The following is a 21598-nucleotide window of genomic DNA, read 5'->3' as shown; positions in this document are numbered from 1 at the left end:
AAAGAGAAAGTGCTCAGAAAACAGTAATCATGATTAACAAGCTAAGTACAGTATTGCTGATTCTAATAAAATGAAATTGCACTGTTTAAAACCTTGGCTTGTGTTTCAAAGAATAAATGTATCTAAAAATGAAAAACTCATATTTAAGTGCTTCACTGGAGCAAAATAAAGGGACAGTTTTTGCTAGCATTGGCAATGATGGCTATTGGTGAATTTCATTAAAGAAGCTGCTGAAGTGGACAGGCCCCTTATTTAAGCATTTCAGTTTTGTATTTCTTCTTCATTTCCCCTCTCTCCTGAAAATCCCAGACCTCCAAAGTGTAGGCCGCTGTGTAGATAAAACCCTCGCTGCTCAAAAGGGTGACTCATCAGCCATCAAACTAGGATGGAGCAGCCAGGAAGGACATATCCATGGAGATTTGAACAGTGCAGTCTGATGGTTCTGTAGCTTCGTGCGCCCTCAGGACTAGCCAATAAGATTGAACAAGACAAAATACAAATTCTATTCTTGGAATGAGAGGCATATTTTTAAAAGAAACACAGCATCACAAAGAATAAACATTTTAGACTGAAAACTCCTGGAGAGCTGGGAATGAACCTGTTTATCTTGCTTCTTATGATTCCCCGGCCCCATGAACAAATGAGGCCTGAAGAAATCCTGCTTGACGATGATGATGATGGGAGGTGTCTTTTTTAGGAGTCCCTGGAACTATTGACTTCTGGTTCTGAGTCTGGCTGACGACCTGGAGACACAGGCGAAAAGGTAAGGTTCCTAAACATTTTCGTCTTGGAGAACAGGGCTGGGGGGGCCTTTGAACAGCACTTGGTGGTGAAGAGGATGTCAGGTTTTATTCAAACTCCTCTATCCATGTACCTCAGCCTAAGAGACTGACTTCCTAATGTAAGAGTGAGGGGAAGAGGCAGGTGAAGCGGGTGATCATCCAGGACCCCCAAATTTCCAGGCTCCATCCCACCCCACAAAAGGCAGAGCCCCTGGGAACAGAAAAACTGAAGGGGGCCTCCCTGTCTGTCTTCTCCTCCTTCCTGGTGGAATAGGTTATGTTTGGTGGTCCTGGGTGAGTTGGTGGTCTGTGTTCTGGTTGGGAGGTGGGGGTTGTTGAAACAGCAGAACTATGTGCCAATGCAATATTACCTTTCTTAGACCATCTTTGTTTTGGACCCCAAAACTCCCACCCCTGTCTTACAGGGTCGAATGCCAGCTGGCCTAGGCTCCAGCCCTACCTCCCGTAGATTGAGTACATTAGCTGAGCCCCTGCTTTTCATTTCCCCAGGAGCAGAGGCCACAGTTGCTCTTAAAGAGAAAGAAGCCCTGAACATGGCGCTGATGCTGCAGCCCACCCCGACACCTTTTGTCCACTTCCAGAAACACTGGCCAACTCTCCTTATTCATTCATTCATTCATTCATTCATTCATTCATTCATTCATTCATTCATTCATATTTATTGAGCGCTTACTATGTGCAGAGCACTGTACTAAACGCTTGGAATGTACAGTTCTGCAACAGATAGAGACAATCCCTGCCCAATGACGGGCTCACAGTCTAATCGGGGGAGACAGACGGCAGAGCAAAACCGAACGAAACAAGAACAAGACAAGTCCTCCCCTCTCCTCGCAGCTGTTTTAGCTTCTTCTATGAGTTTACGGATTATGTTCATTCATTTATTCATTCAATAGTATTTATTGAGTACTTACTGTGTGCAGAGCAGTGTATTGAGCGCTTGGGAAATTACAACAAAACAATAAACGGTGACATTCCCTCCCCACAACATAAAATTGGACCTCTTGGAACATAGAATGTTGTTGTGATCTCTAGATTCAGAAGGTGGCGCTCTTGCCCCCAAATAATAATAATGGTATTTGTTAAGCGCTTACTATGTGCCGAGCACTGTTCTAAGCGCTGGGGTAGATACAAGGTCATCAGGTTGTCCCACCTGAGGCTCACAGTCTTAATCCCCATTTTACAGATGAGGTAACTGAGGCACAGAGAAGTTAAGTGACTTGCCCACAGTCACACAGCTGACAAGTGGCAGGGCTGGGATTTGAATCCATGACCTCTGACTCCCAAGCCCCGGCTCTTTCCACTGAGCCATGCTGCTTTCTGGATCACTGGGAAAACATCTCAGTTTTGAGGGGGTTTTTGCTTTTGTTGTCATAATTATTGTATAATATAATAATAATAATAATTGTGGCCTTGGTTAAGGTCTGTTCTAAGTGCTGGGGTAGATACAAGATAATAGAGTTGGACACAGTCCCTGTCCCATATAGGGCTCACAATCTTAAACCCCATTTTCAAATGAGGGAACTGAGGCAGTGAGAAGTTAAGTGACTTGCCTGAGATCACACAGCAGACAAATGGCGGATTTGGGATTAGAACCCAAGTCCTTCTGCCTCCGAGGACCATGCTCTTCCACTAAGTGGTATTTAAGTGCTTACTATGTGTCAGTCACTATTCTAAGCACCGTACTAGTCTCAGTTGCCAATTTATCAGATGCAGGCAATATCTTCCTCGAGCTGCTATTGTTAGAGTTCTAAAGAGTGTTATAGAGTTATAAGTTATAGCAACTCAAGAGCAGGAGTTGATATAATTATTTAGACCTTGAGCTCCATGATGCACAGGGACAGGGACTGGGTTGGACCTGATTATCTTATATCTACCTCAGAACTAAATTCACTGCTTGGCACTTCAAAAAATATATTAAAAATTGCCACATACCATTATTAATAATAATAATAATAATGTTGGTATTTGTTAAACGCTTACTATGTGCAGAGCACTGTTCTAAGCGCTGGGGTAGACACAGGGGAATCAGGTTGTCCCATGTGGGGCTCACAGTCTTCATCCCCATTTTACAGATGAGGGAACTGAGGCACAGAGAAGTTAAGTGACTTGCCCACAGTCACACAGCTGACAAGTGGCAGAGGTGGGATTCGAACTCATGAGCCCTGACTCCAAGGCCCATGCTCTTTCCACTGCGCCACGCTGCTTCTCAACACGATTGCCTCTTTTCTGGATCAATGATTGACTACTCTGCTCTGATTCTGCAGACCAAAAATCACCAGCCCCTCCTTCCCTTTTGTCAGCAGAGTCATCTCCAAACCAAAGGAGAATTCTGTTACTTCCTCAGTAATATACCCAATATACTGAATTGCTCTTGGCATTTGAATCGCATTGCTGAACTGTGTTTGCGCAGTACTCCTGGCCTTACAAATAGAACCATATCTCAACTTAAGCCTGGGAGAGTTGATTTATTTCTTATTAATATCCAGGGACAGTAGGGCAACTGTAGCACAATGAAAAGAAGGGCCACAAAGTCAGGCTCTGAAGAGATTCACAAATGAGCTGTTAACCTAACCTGGGACCAAACCCACCAATCACCTTTCTCCCCATCTTTAAAACCCTGCTGAAACCCCACTTCCTCCAAGAAGCCTTCACCATTTTAATCATAATGTCCCAAGTTACAGCAACCTAACAACCCCTTTAGCATTTATCTATTTTCATTTTCTGCTCATCTTCAGCATTTTGGTACATACGGATATTAAATCGCATATTCTATTATTTATTCAGCTCTTTCATCCTGACATATTTGAGCTATTGTCTTTATGCCCTTGTTCTTCCTTTTGCTCCCACTATCTCTAAATAATTTTAGTATGTCTCTCCCATTTATTGCTTTTAGAATCAGAACAAGTGTTTTTGCTTCAACTGTACTATTTAATACAATGCTTGACACTCAGTAGATGCTCAAAAAATACTTTTAATCGAGTGAGTCTGCTCCCCATTTTTGGAAGGTGGGAAGAGATTTAAATTATTTAGATAATCTGTCTTTGAAGAAGTAGCCACTTATTTTTTTGTTTACATAGCAACGGGGATGAATGACTTAAAAAAGATGTCTAGGGTAGGAAGAGAAAGGGATGGAATAGGTGATTATATAGCAGATTGTGACCGCTTGGTCTCCAGTTCCACCGAAAAGAGGAAAAGAGGAAATGGAGTGGGGGCAGTGCCGCAGGAGGAATTTAGGTGAGGCAGCTGGGAGTACTTCCTGATTTCTAAAGACTGGGTGATTGAAAATCTACCAGAAAAGACTGAAAAATACCCTACTCTTGTGCTCCATAGAAACAGGATCGGTGTGTGGAATGATTAAGGTGGACTCGCTTCCAGTGAAACACTTTGCTATCTTTGGAAACTGTTTCGGGGCCAACAGTTCTAGGATAAACCCTGTCCACTTTGCCCTTCACTGCAGCCAGTTTTCCACCTCCGCTGTAACCGGGGTGTGGACCTAGGACCGAGAGCACTCAGCTCTGCAGGCTGAGGATGAGGGAGGAGAAGGGGGGTGTTCTGCTCCATTTGTTGGCCTACACCTCTGGATCTCAGCAGGTGCCCGGGTTCAGGCGTCGGGGGCGGGACAAACGCTCGGTACGGTGCTCTGAACATGGTAATTGCTTGGAAAATAATAATAACAATGACATTTGTTAAGTCCTTACTATGTACAAAGAACTGTTCTAAGCGCTGGAGAGGATACAAGGTGATCAGGTTGTCCCACGTGGGGCTCACAGTCTTAATCCCCATTTTACAGATGAGGTAATTGAGGCACAGAAAAGTGAAGTGATTTGCCCAAAGTCACACAGCTGGCAAGCGACGCTGCTGGAATTAGAACCCGTGACCTCTGACTCCCAAGCCCGGGCTCTTTCCATTGAGCCACGCTGCTTCTCGACTTCCCTGTGCCTCGGTGACCTCATCTGTAAAACGGGGATGAAGACTGGGAGCCCCATGTGGGACAACCTAGAGAAGCAGCGTGGCTCAGTGGAAAGAGCATGGGCTTTGGAGTCAGAGGTCATGAGTTCGAATCCCAGCTCTGCCACTTGTCAGCTGTGTGACTGTGGGCAAGTCACTTAACTTCTCTGGGCCTCAGTTACCTCATCTGTAAAATGGGGATTAAGACTGTGAGCCCCATGTGGGACAACCTGATTTCCCCGTGTCTCCCCCAGCGCTTAGAACAGTGCTCTGCACATAGTAAGCGCTTAACAAATACCAACATTATTATTACAACCTGATTGCCTTGTACCCCAGCGCTTAGAACAGTGCTGGGGGGCGCTTAACAAATGCCAACATTATTATCATTACTGGGGCAGGGACTGTCTCCATCTGTTGCCGAATTGTACATTCCAAGCGCTTAGTACGGTGCTCTGCACCTAGGAAGCGCTCAATCAATACTCTTGACTGTGACAATTGACTAAAGACCGTGACTGGGCCAACCTGATCACCTCGTCTCCTCCCCAGCGCTTAGAACAGTGCTTTGCACATAGTAAGCGCTTAACGAATGCCAACATTATTATCATTACTACTGAGTGAATGAATGAAAGAAAGTAAGCGCTCAAGAAACGAGTGAATGAACGAAGCCAAACTGGGACCTCCGGGTGCCCACCGGGTTTTCAAACCGCCTCTGTCGGGGCGGGGGTGGGGCCGGGGCTCCCCGCAGCCCCTAGACGGGGCGGCCCCGCCTCCCCCCGCCCACTGCCCTTCCTGCGGGTCCTCGCAGCCCCGAGGCCTCCCACTGGCTGCCCTGGAGCCCCCTGCACCCCGCTGGGCTCCCGGTACCCCTTCTATTAGGGGAGGCTCCCTCTGCTCGGTGGGTCGGTGGGAGGGAAGGCACGGTGGGGGCTGCTGCAGCCCAGAAGTAGCCTCGCATCGGGTCGGGCCTCCCGGAGCCCTCCCAGGCCCAGCGCGGAGCTGAGGGTCTGTCGGTCTGTCTGTCTGTAGGTGAGTGACCCCCACCTGCACCCCGCCGCCCCCGAGAATCCCCCCCGGCCTGGGCTGGTGGGGCGGTCTCCCCTCCCAGCGCCGAAACCGAAAGCACGGCGCTCTGCCCGCCGACGCTCCTTCCTCCCCGGTGCGGGGCCTGGGGACGGGGGTGCAGATAGGGGGGTGCGGATTTGGGGGTGCGGATTGGGGGGCCGCCGCCGCTCCACCCCGCTGCCCGCCTTAGCCTCCCCGCTAAGAGCCGGGGCGCCGCAGCGACCAGCGGGAGGGAAGAAGGGGCTCGGGGAAAGAAAGGCGCGGAAACTTTTGCTTTTCCGCGGCTCTAAAAGGATCCATCCCTCCCCCCCCAGCGAGGCGGGAGAGATGGGGAGGGGCCGGTGCAGGAGGAAGGGGAAAAGAGCTGGAGGGGGCAGTCGGGGACAGGTGGGGAGGAGCGCGGAGATGGAGAGGAGGGAGAAAAAGAGCTGGGAATTGCGGTGGGGGAGATAATAATCGCTGGGATAGATAGAGGGTAATCAGGTTGTCCCACATGAGGCTCACCGTCTTCATCCCCGTTTTACAGATGAGGTCACTGAGGCACCGAGAAGTGAAGTGACTTGCCCAAAGTCACACGGCGGACAGGCGGTGGAGCCGGGATTAGAACCCGTGACCTCTGACTCCTAAATCCGCGCTCTTTCCACTGAGCCACCCTGGGGGGGGGGGGGGGGGTGAGGAGGGAAGAGGGGAAAGGGAGGGCGATGAACCCTGGGGGGTTGGAATCTAGGGGGGTGGGCAGGGAGGGCTCAGGGAGAGAGGCCGTGGTGGGTGGGGAGGGGGTCCCGAGCCAGGGGACGGCGGCCCGGGTTTGGGGCGGAGGATGGGAGGTGCGCTGCGAGAGGTGGAATAACACGAATTGTGCGATTTTTGCAAAGCGCTTACTATGTGTCCAGGACTGTACGAAACACCGGGGTAGATACGACGAGCGAATTAGAACCTTCACGGGGCTCGTGGTCTCAAAAGGAGCGGCACAGAGAAGTTCAGCGGTTTGCCCGAGGTCACCCAGCGGGGAAGCGGCGGAGGCGGGATTAGAACCCAGGTCCTCTGACTCCCAGGCCCGTGCTCTTTCTAATAGGTCACGCCACTTCACGGATCATGAAGGGTCTCAACCGCGGAGAGGATGTGTGTCGTCGTCCGTCTGTCCGTCACCGTCGTCCCCCCGTCCGTCCGTCCCCCGTCTCCCCCCCGCCCCCCGCCCCGGTTGTTAAGGAGCTTCAGGCAAGGTCGGGGCCAATGCCTTAGTAGTTGCCTCTCTTCCCGCTCCTCCCTGATAATTTCAAATTCTCATTGTCTCAGGCTTCAACTCTCTTATCTGTCGCAAACTGCCCTAAATAGTACCTTCCGCCAATATTTACAAGGGAGGAAAAAGAAGGTCTCCATTGGGAATGACAGAAGTGTAGCAAACTAAATTATCATACAAATGACATGGAAATTGATACGCTACAGCAGGAGGAAATTTTGGTTTGTTCACGGGTATAACTTTCTGCCTGGGTTTTAGACACTGGAATAGGGTGCTCTAAGTAGTAGAAAGTATAGTTGATGGTTGACTTCCCTCCTGGAAGTCTTAAGAGCAGGCCAGGGGGGTTTCGTTTAGGTGTGGCACTAGGGAGGGCACCTTTTGACCTTACCAAAGTGATCTGTAGACCTGAAAAGTTTGAAATTTACTCGGTGAGCTGACTTCTAGGAGTCCTTAGAGCCCCAGCCCCAAGAGTCTCAGGCCAGGAGGGTGCTGGCAGAGAGGGGCGATTCCAGCATACTGTAGGAAGAGGCATTCTTTGAATGTCAAAGTTTCTCTATTGTGGTGCCAAGGGAAATTAAAGTTCAGGGTGCTGGATGAACGATCCTGTTGATGGTGTGGCAACTCTGTCGATTGCTAGAGTGGTGGGAGGGAAGGGGATACCCCTTTTCGGTGGGGGGTAAGGGAAGATATAGGGGGCAAAGGACCCCAGATTTATCAGTGCTCATCTCTACATTACTTCTGTTTAGCTAGGTAGGAGAGAGGAAGAGGAAGAGCGGGGGAAGAGAGAGAATCAGTAAAGGGAAGCAGACACATAAGGCATGCCCTAGAGGTTTAAGAAGACTGATTTCCCTAAGGTCCCTGGGGATTAATTTGTGATTTGATACTTGGCACCTCTCCTACTTTGAAAAAATCTACCACATCCTTAGAGCTAATTCTGCCTCAGGGAGCCTATGGGAGCTCATCACTGTACCCCACACTGTGCCGCTGGAATTATACAGAACATCCCTAGAAGAACTGATGTTTTAAATTGGCAAGACTCAAATACCTTTCCTACAATCTGTATATCAACACAAACACACCACACTAATGTGCTGATCAGTTTAAATTTCAATTGCAAACATTTACTGAGCTTCCTTTGTATGTAGAGATTGCACTGGTCATTTTGGGGAGCTATGTAGGAAAAATAATTCAGTTCCTGTATTTAAGGAACTTACAAAGTAAGACATTGCAGATATGATACTCATAGCCAAAACATGTTTTTGTATTTAATTTCTGTCTCCATTTCCCATTTTTCCCTACTGTTTGTGATGAAATGAGTGCCTCAGGTAAGTGAGGGTTAAGGAGAGGCATTGAAGAGGTGAAGCAAGGAGAGTTGGCCTAGTGGCCAGAGCACAGGACTGGGAATCAGGAGACCTGGGTTCTAATGCTGGCACTGCCATTTGCCTGCTGTGTGACCAAGGGCAAATCACTTCACTTCTCTGTACTGGTTCCCTCATCTGTAAAATAGGGATTTAATACCTGTTCTCCCTCCCACTTAGACTGTGAGCCCCAGGAGGGACATGGATTGTGTCTGATCTGATTATCTTGAATCTACCCAGCGCTTCAGCACATACTAAGTGCTTAACAATTTATATTATTATTATTGTTATTATTACCTAGAGATTTTTGTGCCAGAAAAATTTTGAGCCTGAGGTTTTAAGCATCTAATTTTCCATTATTCTCAGTGGGCAGAGGAGGCAGCACAGGGGAGAGGGCAGGTGATCCATAATGGGTTAGTGAAGGAAAAGCTAGTGATGAAGAGGGGAAAAAAGAAAGGGATGTTAGCTTTCTCCATCCACATCCATTAGAATGGTGTGAAGGAAGGTAATGATCATAGTGTTCCTCTGAACATCCTGTTTCCACTGATGGAGTCAGAATGTTGGATTGGTTGGATCCTCTAGCCGCGCTTGCTATTTCTGTTGTACTCTCCCAAGCGCTCAGTACAATGCTCTGACCATAGTAAGTACTCAGTGAATACCACTGATTGATCATTAGTCTGGCACAGTAATGGCACTACTTCCATTCTTGAGGAAGTGCTATAAATAACCTGAACACTGTTGCTTCTTTCCTCTTCCTTCCCCTAAGTATCAGTTTTCCAATTAAGCCAGGATGTGAACATAGATAGGGACGGTGTGCTTGGATTTGGGGATGAATTTAACCAGAACTGCAGTTTGGGCATCCTTAAAAGGGTAAGCACATTTCGGGGCTCCTGGAACTCCAAGACTGCATTTGGGGCCTTGCCCAAGGTGCCACTGTTTCCCAGCATTCCACTGCTAGGCTACATTTCTTGAAACCTTCAATCACTTAGTGGTATTTGAACACTTACTGGGTGCAGAGCACTGTACTGAAGGCTTAAGAGTTTTAAGTTGGGCTTCGGTACATCCCTCAAACATTGCTTCCCCCTGAGCATCTTGCAGCTGCCCCATTTCACCTCATCTCACAGCAGCTACTTGGGCATCCTGCTGGCATTCAGGCTCCTCTTCTGGTTGGTCCAGTGACACTGCACTGCTTTGGAGTGGCATTGGTAACCTGTCTTTTGTTTAGGGCCTCGCAGTAGGTGATCCTCTTTCACTTCCTGGAAAAAAACCCAGAAGGGTGACAGGTCAATAGATTTATTTATATTTAATAGCATTGTACTGCTTAGCCAGAAACTAATAATAATAATAATAATAATGTTGGTATTTGTTAAGTGCTTACTATGTGCAGAGCACTGTTCTAAGCGTTGGGGTAGACACAGGGGAATCAGGTTGTCCCACGTGGGGCTCACGGTCTTAATCCCCATTTTACAGATGAGGTAACTGAGGCACAGAGAAGTTAAGTGACTTGCCCACAGTCACACAGCTGACAAGTGGCAGAGCTGGAATTCGAACCCATGACCTCTGACTCCAAAGCCCATGCTCTTTCCACTGAGCCACGCTGCTTCTCCACGCTGAAACTCAAAGGAGAACGAGTGCCAGAAGTTATTAACTAATGTTTTAAAAACAACCACTCAGTGATATAAGTACTGCATTTAATTTCCGCAGTTTGATCACCAAAAGGGAAAGCTTAACCCAAGTAATCTCTTGGTTAGACTCAACCTCACAAAGGACACTCATTCCATGAAGCTGTGAACTATTTAAATTGTAGAGATCAATGACCTGTTCTTTATCTGTTTCCTTTGGACTGAGTTAAAGATGATCTAAAATTAGTCACTTAGATACTTTTGTTGTTAGTGTTTTAGACACCCACTTTAAAATGATGTCTAAATGGAAAACACAAACGGTAGCATTACATTTAAATCCATCAAAATTTCTCCGAAGAACTTTTTTGAGTGTTATTTGTTAAATGCTTCCTACATGCCAAGCACTGGGCCAAATACAAGATAATCAGGTTGGGCACAGTCCCTGTCCCACATGCGGCTCACAGTCTAAAGGGGAGGGAGAATAGATGTTTAATCTCCATTTTTCAGATGAGGACACTGAGGCCCAGAGAGGCTAAGTGACTTTCCCAAGGTCACACAGCAGTCAAGTGGTGGAGCTGGGATTTGAACCCAGATCCCCGGACTCCCAGGCTCGTGCTCTTTCCACTAGATCTCACTGTTTTTCTTTGGTCATTTCATTTTACTCTACGGAGAGAGTGGCACCACACTGAAATACAGGCTGCCCTGACACAACCAGAATTGAGGAACTAGAGGAAATTTAGAGGAAATCACATTTCTCTTCAGAGGAAAGCAGCATGAAATTGTACCATTCGTATTCACAATCACCTGTGGTTGAGGTACCGCCAATACGGCCCCCATTCCAGGGTTAGGTGCCCCCTGTCCTGTTGCCTCACATGGTGTTTACCCCATATTTCATCACTCCAGGAACACTGCATCTGCGAAGAGGCCCCTACCACTCAATCCAAGGAGGGATGGACTGGGACAAGGAGCAGGGAGGAGGCCGGGATAGTGTTGGCACCTAGAGAAGGGAGATTTAGAATGATAGACTGTAAGCTCCTTGTGGGCAGGGATCATGTGACCTCGGGCAAGTCACTTGACTTCTCTGGGCCTCAGTTACCTCATCTGTAAATTGAGGATGAAGACTGTGAGCCCCTTGTGGGACATGGACTGTACCTACCCCAACACTTAGAACAGTGCCTGGCACATAGTAAGCGCTTAACAAATACCATAAAAAAATCTGTTTCAGTAACACCACAGATAATGTCAATGCTCCTAAAGTCCCACATCCCCTGCCAGTTTTCTCCCTTGATTAGCAGAAGCACATTCCAACCAGAAGCCACGTGTAGACAGAAGAGCACCCACATATTCAGCTTACCCACTTGACAAGATCAGAGATGACGAAAACTTCACATGCCCAGCCTGATAGCCTGAGAGTGGCTTGCCCTACTTGGTAGCATGTGCCAATCTAAACCTAGATATACTAGTGACACTCCTACCAATTGCACACTTTTGGATGTAACCTAACCCACAACAGGAGAGTTGTGTGGACTGAGGAATCAATGAGTTTTAGATTGCACTAGCAAAAACAACAATAACAAAAAAGTTTTGTTTAGGTGTGGCACAGATACACAAAGGAAATCAGTTGCTATAGAATTTTACTCAGAGAAGCTAGCATTCCTTTGGAAAAACAACGGAAAAAAATGTGGAAATTCTGTTTGCCAAGCTATAGAATAGAATCCAGTAGAAATAGAGTGAGTTGTTTTGGAGCAGATGGGATCTAATTATCCTTTTTGTCCTATTTGGTTTGTGTTCATAAATATCATCACAGGTGCACAGTATATTATACTTCATTACTGAGAAGAAAATGTATTAGGGAAAACTACAGAATTCATCACTGAAGAAAAAAGGACTCCAATATTTGAAGGTTTGCTATACCTTCCCAAAAGAATAATGAAATAGCCAAATTATGGAAAAAACTGAACTGTTTGCTTTACATATAGTAGTTCAAATTGAGAGGAAAGTTTTTAAGACTGAGCTTTAATTAATTCCCTTTAAGTAAGGGTTGCCTGAAAGTAAGAAGGAAACAGCTGGAAAGGTTTCATCAATTACAGAAACATAATTATTTTGAGGCCTTTTTGTGCTGGTGATTGCACTGCCATCATAGAGCATAACAGATCCTGCCAGGAGAGAAGGTTCCTCTCTGCAGGAGTGTTGGCACTTTGAGAGAGACAAAGCTCTTACAGGCCAGTGAGGGGCTATTTAGGAAATGACTTTCATCAAAGAGGCAGACTACAAAGGGATGATTGCCCCTGGAGCCTTTGGGTGGTAGAAGCCAAAGTATCATTTTGCTCTTCCTGAAGCATCTGGTTCCCCTGTTCCTGGACTTCTTGGCTCTGCACTCTTCATAATAATAATAATAACTGTGGAATTTTTTAACACTCACTATGTGCCAAGCATGGGAGTAAATACAAGATAATCCAGTCCCGCATGGGGCTCACTGTCTAATGGGGAGGTACTGAATCCCCATTTTGCAGATGAGGGAACTGAGGTACAGAGAAGTTAGGTGACTGGCTCAAGGTTATATGGCAGGTACTTGGTAGGATTGGAATTTGAACTCAGGTCCTCTGACTCCCAGACTCATGCTTTTTGCACTAGGCCACACTGCCTAAAGCACTCTTTTTGCTGCCGGTGCTTATTTTAATTCAAGTGTTGCCTATCCCCAACCTGGGCAGGGCCTTACAAAATCAATTCTGGGGAGGGACTGGCCCCCGCTGAAACACTCAGGCAGGAAGTGAAATGCTACTGGGCATCAGATCACCTGCCATAGGGGCTAGCGATGGGCTGGAGTGAGGAAGCCACTGCCAGCAACACTGAAAAGCTGCATGGCCTGGTGGAAAGAGCATGGGCCTGGGAGTCAGAGGACCTGGTTCTAATTCCCCGATTGCCTGCTCTGTGACTTTGGACAAATCACTTAACTTCTCTGTGTTTCTGTTGCCTCATTTGTAAAGTGACGATTGAATACCTGTTCTCCTCCTACTTAGACTGTGAGCCCCCTGTGAGGCAAGGGACTGTATCCCACCTGATTGACTTGTATCTATCCCAGCGCTTAAAACAGTGCTTGACATTTAACAGGTAACCCAACACTTATATCTTCCCTAGTGTTTAACAAATAAGCATGAAAATAAAATGAAAACATAAAAAAAACCATACTTGTGCTTTCTTCTTCTCCCAGACTTCTGGCAATCCCCTCACCCCTGCTTCACACTGAAAAGACAAAGCTCATGTTTTCTATTGTATTAAATGGAGCACTAAGAAAGTTCATTCAACTCCCAAAGTGCCTCATTTACAGTCACTCTTGCTCTGGGAAAATGATCCACTGAATGAATGTGGGCCAGAAGCATAGAGGAGACAAGGGACCTTTTCAGTAGGCTTACCATCCTCAAGAAGTGGGCTAGCAGCAGGGACACCTGGGAACAAGTTGTAATAACTTCAAAGAGAGAACAGTGTTATGGGCACTCAATATAGACTTGCTGACTGAACCAGATCTCAAAAGACTAGGCTGGGTAACTTTTACAGACTGTGACTACACCAGGTCAGCATTCACTCTGCTCCCTGGAAATCTCTGCCTTGAAAACAGTGGCCTTATCACCCTTTGTTTTATGTTCACCAAAAGACAGCTACTGAGCATCTACTTAATGCACTGCCCCATGCTTTGCTTTATAGAGTTACCAATTAAGAAGAAGCAGTTCTTACCCACAGTCTGTGGGCAGACCTCAGAATTACAACACAATTGGTTCCTGGAAAGTGCATCTTAAGTTGAAATGTTGTTCACTGAAACCAATTTTCTCATAGGAATGATGGTATAAACGGAGGATGAGTTCCTGAACCAAGGTCGGATATCCTACTTTCACTAAAATTACTCAGAATTGGGTCCTCAATTCCAGGTGAGTAACATAGCTACATTAACATATTTATTTTGTATCAGAGAAATTCCACAATAGGGTAGCTGGCTTTTACTTCACTGGAAGTACAATGGATGTAATGACCCTCTCTAACACTCTGACATTCATTTAACTCTTCTCCTAACCCCAGCCCGCAGACCTCTTCAGCCACACTCCCTGTTCCCTTTATATTTTACCCTCTTCCTGGTCCCTTTCCTCCCACTGTGGTCAAGTTGGTCTCCCCATTTTGCTGCAGTTCCCATGACCCCCCTTCCCACCCTTCCAACACACCACCTGTTCCCCAGAGTTAATTGTGGTTTCTGTTAAATGTTTAGTATGTGCCAAGCACTGTACTACGCACTGGGGTAGATACATGATAATCGAGTCCCACATGGAACTCACATTCTAAGTAGGAGGGGGAACAGCTATTGAATCCCTATTTTGCAGATGAGGAAATTGAGGCACAGAGAAGTTAAGTGACTGTCCAAGGTTACACAACAGGTATGTGGCAGAGCTGGGATTAGAACTCAGGTCCTCTGACTCCCAGGCCCATGCCCTTTCCACAAGGCCATGCATGCTTCTTCTCCGAGTTAATGACAAAAAAGAGTTGGTAAATCGGTCAGTCAATAGTATTTAGTGAGCGCTTACTGTGAGCAGAGTACTGTACTTAGTCCTTGGGAAAGTACAGTATAATAGACACATTCCCGGCCCACAACAAGTTTACAGTCTAGAGGGGAAGACAGACATTAATATAAATAAATTAATTAAAAATATGTATGTAAGTGCTGTGGGTCTGGGAGGGGGGATGAATAAAGGGAGCAAGTCAAGGCGATGCAGAAGGGAAAGGAAAGGAAAAGAGGGCTTAGGGATGGCCTCTTAGAGGAGATGAGCCTTCAATAAGACTTTCAAGTGGGGGATAATAATTGTCTGTCAGATATGAAGAGGGAGGGCGTTCCAGACTAGAGGCAGGACGTGGGCGAGACTTCAGCAGCAAGATAGATGAGATCGAGGTACAGTGAGAAGGTTAGCATTAGGGGAGCGAAGTGTGCGGGCTGGGTTATAGTAAGAGACTAGTATTGTAAAACTGAAACCAATGTATTATAAAACCGAAAAAGAGTGTAACTTTAGAAATGTGCCATTCATTATAATTCCAAGTGCCTTAAGTTATGGACTGCCTGTACCAGAGCAAAGCAGACAAGCTATCAGAAAAACATATGCCTACAGGGATAGACCCAGGAATTGATGCAGTAGGTGGGACTATTCATATGTGCATCTAGACACATACATGATGCCAGAAGGAGGGGATCTGGGGGCATCTGTGGCAATCAGTGGGTTAGGGGTGCTTCATGGAGTTCTTAGGAAGGGCTTTATAGACAAGGAAAAGATTTGGCTGGTGAGGAATGTTGGGTGTTCCATTTGTGAAGGTTTGGAGGCGGGAGATGGATGAGCAGAGAAGGAGGGGGCAGATATTTGTCTGACTGGAAAGATGAGAAGTGCTTGTATGTGCCAAAGTATCAGGCCTAAATCTTATAGGAAGAGTGAGCCAGTTGGTAAAGGGCTGATTGGTACACTTGGTTATCCTCCCATTTGCAGAAATCCCACTTGGCCCCCTGGTTCTGTCCACTTGGAAACCTTTAAATGCCATTTGTTTTAGATTGGGGGCAACCCTGCCATTCCTCAGTCAGAGGAAAGTCTGTTGTTTGTGAAATAGAGTCTAAGTAGTATGTGAGCAGCTGTGCTTAAGGCACCGATCGGATACCTGTGGGAAGCAGCATGATGTAGGGGATAGAGCAAGGGCCTGGAGGTCAAAAGATCATGGGTTCTAATCCTGCCTTCACCACTTGCCTGCTGTGTGACCTTGGGCAAGTCACTTCACTTCTCTGTGTCTCATATACCTCATCTGTAAAATGGGGATTGAGACTGTGAGCCCCACATGGGACAGGGACTGTGTCCAACCCGATTTGCCTGTAACCATCCCAGCCCTTAGTACAGTGCCTGGCATATAGGAAGTGCTTAACAAATACCACAATTATTATTATTATACCTGTCATGGAGTCGCACTCTCAGAGCACAGTCAGAGACCCCCCCCAGCTCACTGTTATGGAGAGGTCTGATGTGCTGCCCAGTGGCTCAGTCTCTTCCAAACCCTAACAACCTATCTCTGGCTGTAGATATGGTCCTAACTATTGGCAGGGGACCTGACATTATTTTAACCAATGTAAATCCCTGTTGCTGTAGTTGAATCCCAATTTATCCTATTCCAATCTCAATGGAACATTTGTCAATCCCAAATTTCGTACTGATAAAGTGACTTGGGGTCAGATTGTGCCAATTATATATTTTTTTATTATAAAGAGCCCTGGAAGGTTTAGGGAAATCAAGAAAAACTTTGGTTCAGTTGGATAGTTTACAACAAAAACTCTCTATCCCTCGCTTAGAGCTCTGAACTGGGGCCCAGAAACACAGGTAGGACCTGAAGGTTTGGTTTTATATTTTTTATTTTCCCCACTGTTGACTTGTTTTTTCTCAGCATGGCTTCCATGGGCTCAGAGGAACTGACCATTGGCTCCAGAGCCTTCAGCCACCAGAATTCCAGCAGCTGCATCTCTCTGGACTTCGAGCCTGATATTCAATATCAGTTTGTTGAGCAATTAGAAGAACGTTACAAATGCACCTTTTGCCATTCTGTCCTTCACAACCCTCACCAGACCAGCTGTGGACACAGATTCTGTCAGCACTGTATCCTGTCCCTGAGGTAAGAGAGCACAGAACTCTCCATTTTGCTGACAATAAATGAGATTTGAAAAGGCCTCTCAGGCAGTCAGAAAAATATTTCTTTATTCAATCAACCACTGAGTCAACAGTGAGATCCCAATACTAACCCCCAGAGGTGAAGTTAAGCTGAGATAGGGCTTTTTGCTTCCACAGGTTGGTTTTATAAAAAGAAAAAGGAGCATGATTATGAGAGGAGGCAGGTAAAGCCAGAATGCAGGTGAGAAGGAAGAGGAGAAGGAGGTTTAGTGTAAGTGTTTGGTCAGTTTTCATCAGGAAAAACTAGCCCATCCCCAGATCTTACTAGCTAGTCCCAAGGGACGTGGGATTTTCCCACTATTATCTCCTGCCTGTTCCCTCCTAATAGCCGACAGACCTAGGGCAGAAAGTCAAAACCACATTAATAGGGCTAAGAACCGGACAGTATAAAAACAGTGAACACATTCAGCAATTACTTAACACAAACAAGTAAGCAAGCCACCATGATCAGCCCTTACTAAAGCAAAAGCAGCAATAGCGTGGGCCAAGTACAGTATGTTTATTTTGAAGAAGCCCAAAGGCCCTCAACTGGTAAAAGGGGGAAATTCATTAAAGATGGGGCCAGACTTTCATTATCTGTATTGAAAACAAGCCAATTAGCTTACTAAAAATAGGACAGTTCCTAAAAATAGATCCTCTCCCTCTCCACTCCAAGGAAGCTGCCAAGCTGTTCAGTTTTTCCAAGACTGTGATACAAGCTGCAGGCAGTGGGAGGGTGAGAGTGAGAGAAGTGTAAATAGGTTTTCCTGTGACTATGTATTCACATCCTGATCTCAGTTAGTGAAAATTCCAGTTATGTGGTATAGGGTTGTGTTCTCCAAAACCAGAGTTCTAAATTTAAAAATAATCTCCACTGGTCCAAAGCTGTAGTTTCCAAATTCACTCAGTGCTTCCACTCTACCTTCTTGGGGAAAAAACAGCTAGTGGGAAGCATGGTCAGGGGAAAAAGCACTAGACAAAGGAGGTGAAAGATGAGGGTTCCATTCCTAGCTCAATCAATGGCGTTTATTGAGTGCTTACTGTGTGCACAGCACTGTACTAACTCTCTCTTCCTGACTACTGAATGACTGTGCCAATTGCAATCTTTCTTTGCCTCAATTTCTGGGAAATGGAGTTGCTCCCAGAGATAAGGTAGGTATCTTGCATAAGGTTTTATGAAGATAAATGGGATAACTTGGGGAGCACTGTGAATGCCTTCTTGGCCCTCACCAACATAATTCAAGGACTTCTTTCCATTCCATTATCAAGGCCCGTGAATTGGAGCATGGTTGTGGATAGTATATTATAAAATGGGGAAGATGGCTTTGCCCCCATCAGGGCAGCCCTAGGAAACAATCTCAGAACCTGTTTGGGTGATGAAGGTAGAGGACCCAGAGAGCCACTGAAGCTGTTGTGAGTGGTTCAACTTTGAGAAGGCAGGTTGCCAGCAGATGAAAGCTTAAAAGGTCTGTTGTGGGTAACTACTTCCATGAACAGTTTAGGAAAACTGTGCTTAAGAAATAAGATACCGGTTCTCAAAGTTAACACCCACCCTTTTGGTTTGTTTTTTTCATCTACATCTAGAGAATTAAACAACTTTCCCACCTGCCCTATAGATAAGAAAATTATACAGCTCCAAGAGGTAAGGAAATCACTGTTTTTACCCAAATGCATGCTGGGTCATGGGGAGAAAAAAGTGAGTCCAACCAGAGCCAGCAATTGGGAGGGTGGATCATTCCTGCTGCCTCTTTCTTGATGGCTGTATTTGCATGAGGAATACAGCAGGTTGGAAATGTTTCAGAGAATCTGTCTTCACCGTTAGCCTAGATTGGTAAATATATTTGACAGAATAACTTGAACAAGGTGTTTGGTTCAAGAAGAAAATCCATATATTATTCTAGGGTAGGAATACCATACGTTCTAGAATTTGGGCAAATAATTCACTGCATTTCACCATTGTAGAAACAACTTTTCAAGGTCTTAGTGCTTAATATTAGAAGATGCTTGTAAGGCAACATCTTTGTAGAGGTTGCAGTTTGAAAGAACTTGATCAACCTTAGCTTCAACGGAATTGCCAAATGGGAGAGGTATTCTCCAGTGTGCTTCTGTGATCAATATTCTTCAAAACTTTTTCCTGCTAATGGTGAGGTCATCTACTGTTTATTTTTCATGATTCAATCTGCTCATTGGTGTCCTGGAAGCTCTTATTTACATCTAGACCTAATGCCTCCCTGCTCTGAAGTGTCTTCGAGGATGTGGATGGCAGGAAAGGGAGGGTATAACTTGGTGCCTTTTTTGGCAGGTATTTAAAGATAACTGCTGCAAACGGGAAGTTCTCAACCTGCAGGTGTTTTGCAAAAATGCTCCTGGCTGCAACTCCAAGATGATTCTCGGAAGATACCAGGTTAGTGTGAAAGCGTTTGCATTTAGAGTCAATCCTGGTGAAATACCCAAGTGTTAAATGGAAGTGTCACGATCAAAATATTAAAGGTCTGCTGTGGCAGGGCCAAATCAGTTAGAGTCCCAGGGAAAATTAATAAAATCATCATGTCTCTAGCGCACCATGAATTGCCCGAAGACAGGTGAGGCTTTCCCTCCAACCTTCGAATTTCACTTTCCACCACAATACTAAACCTACCAAGAGAGCCAAGGTTGAGCAGACCGGGAAGCTATCAGGAGCCCCAAATGCGGTTGGAGGTACAAAATTAATTAGTTGCAATCCAACCACTCAACTGTGGAATAAATGTGTTTTGGGAAATAGCATGGACCTGGGCTCCTCTGGCTGGTTGGGTTCTTATCCTGGCTCCATTGCTTGCCTGGTGTGTGAGCTTGGGTAAGTCACTTAACTTCTCTGTGCTTCAGTTTCATCAACTGCAAAATGGGGATTCAGTACCTGTTCTCCCTCCTATTTAGACTATGAACCCCATGTGGGACAGGAACTGTGTCCAACCTGATTAACTTGTATCTAAGGGAACTCTCAGAACAATGCTTGACTCATATTATGCACTTAACAAACACCATTAATATAGATGACAGCAGCTGGAGTAGCATTGCAGGGATTTTGATCGCCACTATCACGCACTAATAAGATCTTTGTGTGACTGCCACTCCCTTAGTGCTTCCAAGACAGTGAGTCCCAGGAATGTTTTAAGATGTACCCTAAATTCCTTACCCCAACTCTCAAACCCATCTTGGGCCCCCTCTGCTTTGCCGAGAGATTAGTTTGGGTACTACTGCTGAAGCCCCACTTGCTCTAACGCTTACATGTAATTGTAACTTCTTTAATTGAAGGAGGAATTAGACATATAGACAGTTGTAGTCTAACCACTTTTCTTTCTGTTTGCTGTATTGATACTGGCTTTGTTATGACCCTGCCTGGCTCTTTCCCACCCTGTCACTGATTAACCTGTAATGCGTTTCATTACTGTGCTGACAGGATCACCTTCAGCAATGCTTGTTTCAGCCTGTACAGTGCTCTAATGAGAGCTGCCAGGAAAAAGTTCTCCGGAAAGATATGAAAGATCATTTAGGCTGCCATTGTAAATTCCGAGAGGAGAAATGCCAATACTGCCAAAAGTATGTTGTGGCAATCGATTTACAGGTAAGATTGAATGTTACCACTATCCAACATTTAGTCTAGAGCAGTGGGCTGAATGTTGAACGAAGAGTGGATTTCAGACTGAATCAGGGCTATGGACTGATGATTTCAGGTGGTGGAATGCCCCTTGGAGGTCTAAGGGCCAGGGTCTGGCAGGCATCCAAGCCCAGTCTTTTGCAGGGTCCCTGAGTCACTTGGATAAGAGCAGCTCTTGCTCTGGAGTAATTTGGAGTGGACTCTGCGGTCAAGGGTGGGGACATTCAACAGTGTGCAGAACATGAGTGAGGTTTGAGGGAGAAATCTGGGGAGTCCCCCAGCTTCCCGGAGTTTGTAAAGGTCAGGGAGGGTGGGGTGACGGCATTTCCTTGAGTCACCACCTCCACCTCACCAATCTTCCTTATTTCTCTCTTCCCTACCTCCCCCGATTTAAAACATTTGGTGTAGATTACATCTGCACTGCTGCCTTAATTGTCAGAGATGCACACAACAGGAAGGCAGCCTCAATCAGCTTCAAATATTCCTCTTCCAGGAGGGACTCTTTTCAGGGGTCAGGAGGGCAGGCCCACGGACTCCAGGGTCCCCCCTGGAGCCACTTTCCTTTGTTTCTGTTTCTCCAGCTGCTCCACAAGCTTACTGCTGTTCTGGACCCAGGTGGTCAGTGACCTGGCTTCTCCAAGTCAACCCTAATCCCATGCCTACTATAGACACAGCAGCACACAAGATGGGAGATTTCCCTGACTAGGCTATGCTCTACTTTTCTTTTTCAGAATCATGAGGAGAATTTTTGTCCTGATTACCCAGTGTCTTGTCCCTTCAGCTGTTGTCAGATCATTCCAAGAACAGAGGTACTGAGAAAGCTGAAAATTTCCAGTGGATGGCTTTAGTGATCTACTGTGAATATAAAACACTCGGTGATGTGTGTGAGAGCAGGAGCCATGAGAGCTGTCCTTTGTACTTTAATAAATGGTAAAAAATTCACCTACTGGTGTGAGTGAGACTGAAAAGGCCAATACAGGATCTTCTATATACTTTGGACTAATATTTTTCACCAGAGGCTTGTTTGCTTCTCTGAGACTTCCATCTACTTCCTTCTTCTACCACCTCTCCAACACAGCATCTTTCTCTCCCTTTGCTGTCCACCTGGCATTTGTTCCCACCCATCCAAAGGGTCTCACCCCTCAGCACTGGGCCAAAAGGATGGTAGGGGTGGTAAGTTTCACAAGCTAGATACTTAGGGGATTTGTGGTCAAGGATGAA

General features: G+C 45.9%; 1 protein-coding gene and 1 long non-coding RNA gene across 3 annotated transcripts in view; one reads left to right on the top strand and one right to left on the bottom strand.

Annotated features, from left to right (window-relative positions):
- Positions 1-556: 556 nt before the first annotated feature.
- The window catches only part of TRAF5 (TNF receptor associated factor 5), a 29290-nt gene continuing 8248 nt past the window's right edge, over positions 557-21598 (top strand). The window contains exons 1-7 of one of the 2 annotated variants that reach the window (XM_007672338.4): positions 557-763; positions 13865-13956; positions 16484-16708; positions 18328-18385; positions 19046-19147; positions 20180-20344; positions 21109-21186. In XM_007672338.4, coding sequence (XP_007670528.2) covers positions 16485-16708; positions 18328-18385; positions 19046-19147; positions 20180-20344; positions 21109-21186 — 627 coding nt within the window. In that variant the 5' untranslated portion in view covers positions 557-763; positions 13865-13956; position 16484. Of the gene's footprint in view, positions 764-5536; positions 5778-13864; positions 13957-16483; positions 16709-18327; positions 18386-19045; positions 19148-20179; positions 20345-21108; positions 21187-21598 lie in introns of those variants that run through there. The other variant, XM_029046926.2, reaches the window with a different exon arrangement.
- The window catches only part of LOC103171275, a 37062-nt gene continuing 16040 nt past the window's right edge, over positions 577-21598 (bottom strand). Inside the window, exons 3-5 of the long non-coding RNA XR_003753612.1 lie at positions 13223-13276; positions 9524-9667; positions 577-743 (exon numbers count right to left, since the gene is read on the bottom strand). This is a non-coding gene — a long non-coding RNA (uncharacterized LOC103171275). The remainder of the gene's footprint in view (positions 744-9523; positions 9668-13222; positions 13277-21598) is intronic.

Source organism: Ornithorhynchus anatinus, chromosome 19, assembly GCF_004115215.2.
Source record: "Ornithorhynchus anatinus isolate Pmale09 chromosome 19, mOrnAna1.pri.v4, whole genome shotgun sequence".
Classification (NCBI taxonomy): Eukaryota; Metazoa; Chordata; class Mammalia; order Monotremata; family Ornithorhynchidae; genus Ornithorhynchus; species Ornithorhynchus anatinus.
The sequence above is the reverse complement of the archived record's forward strand: the minus strand, read 5'-3'. Positions and strand labels throughout refer to the sequence as shown.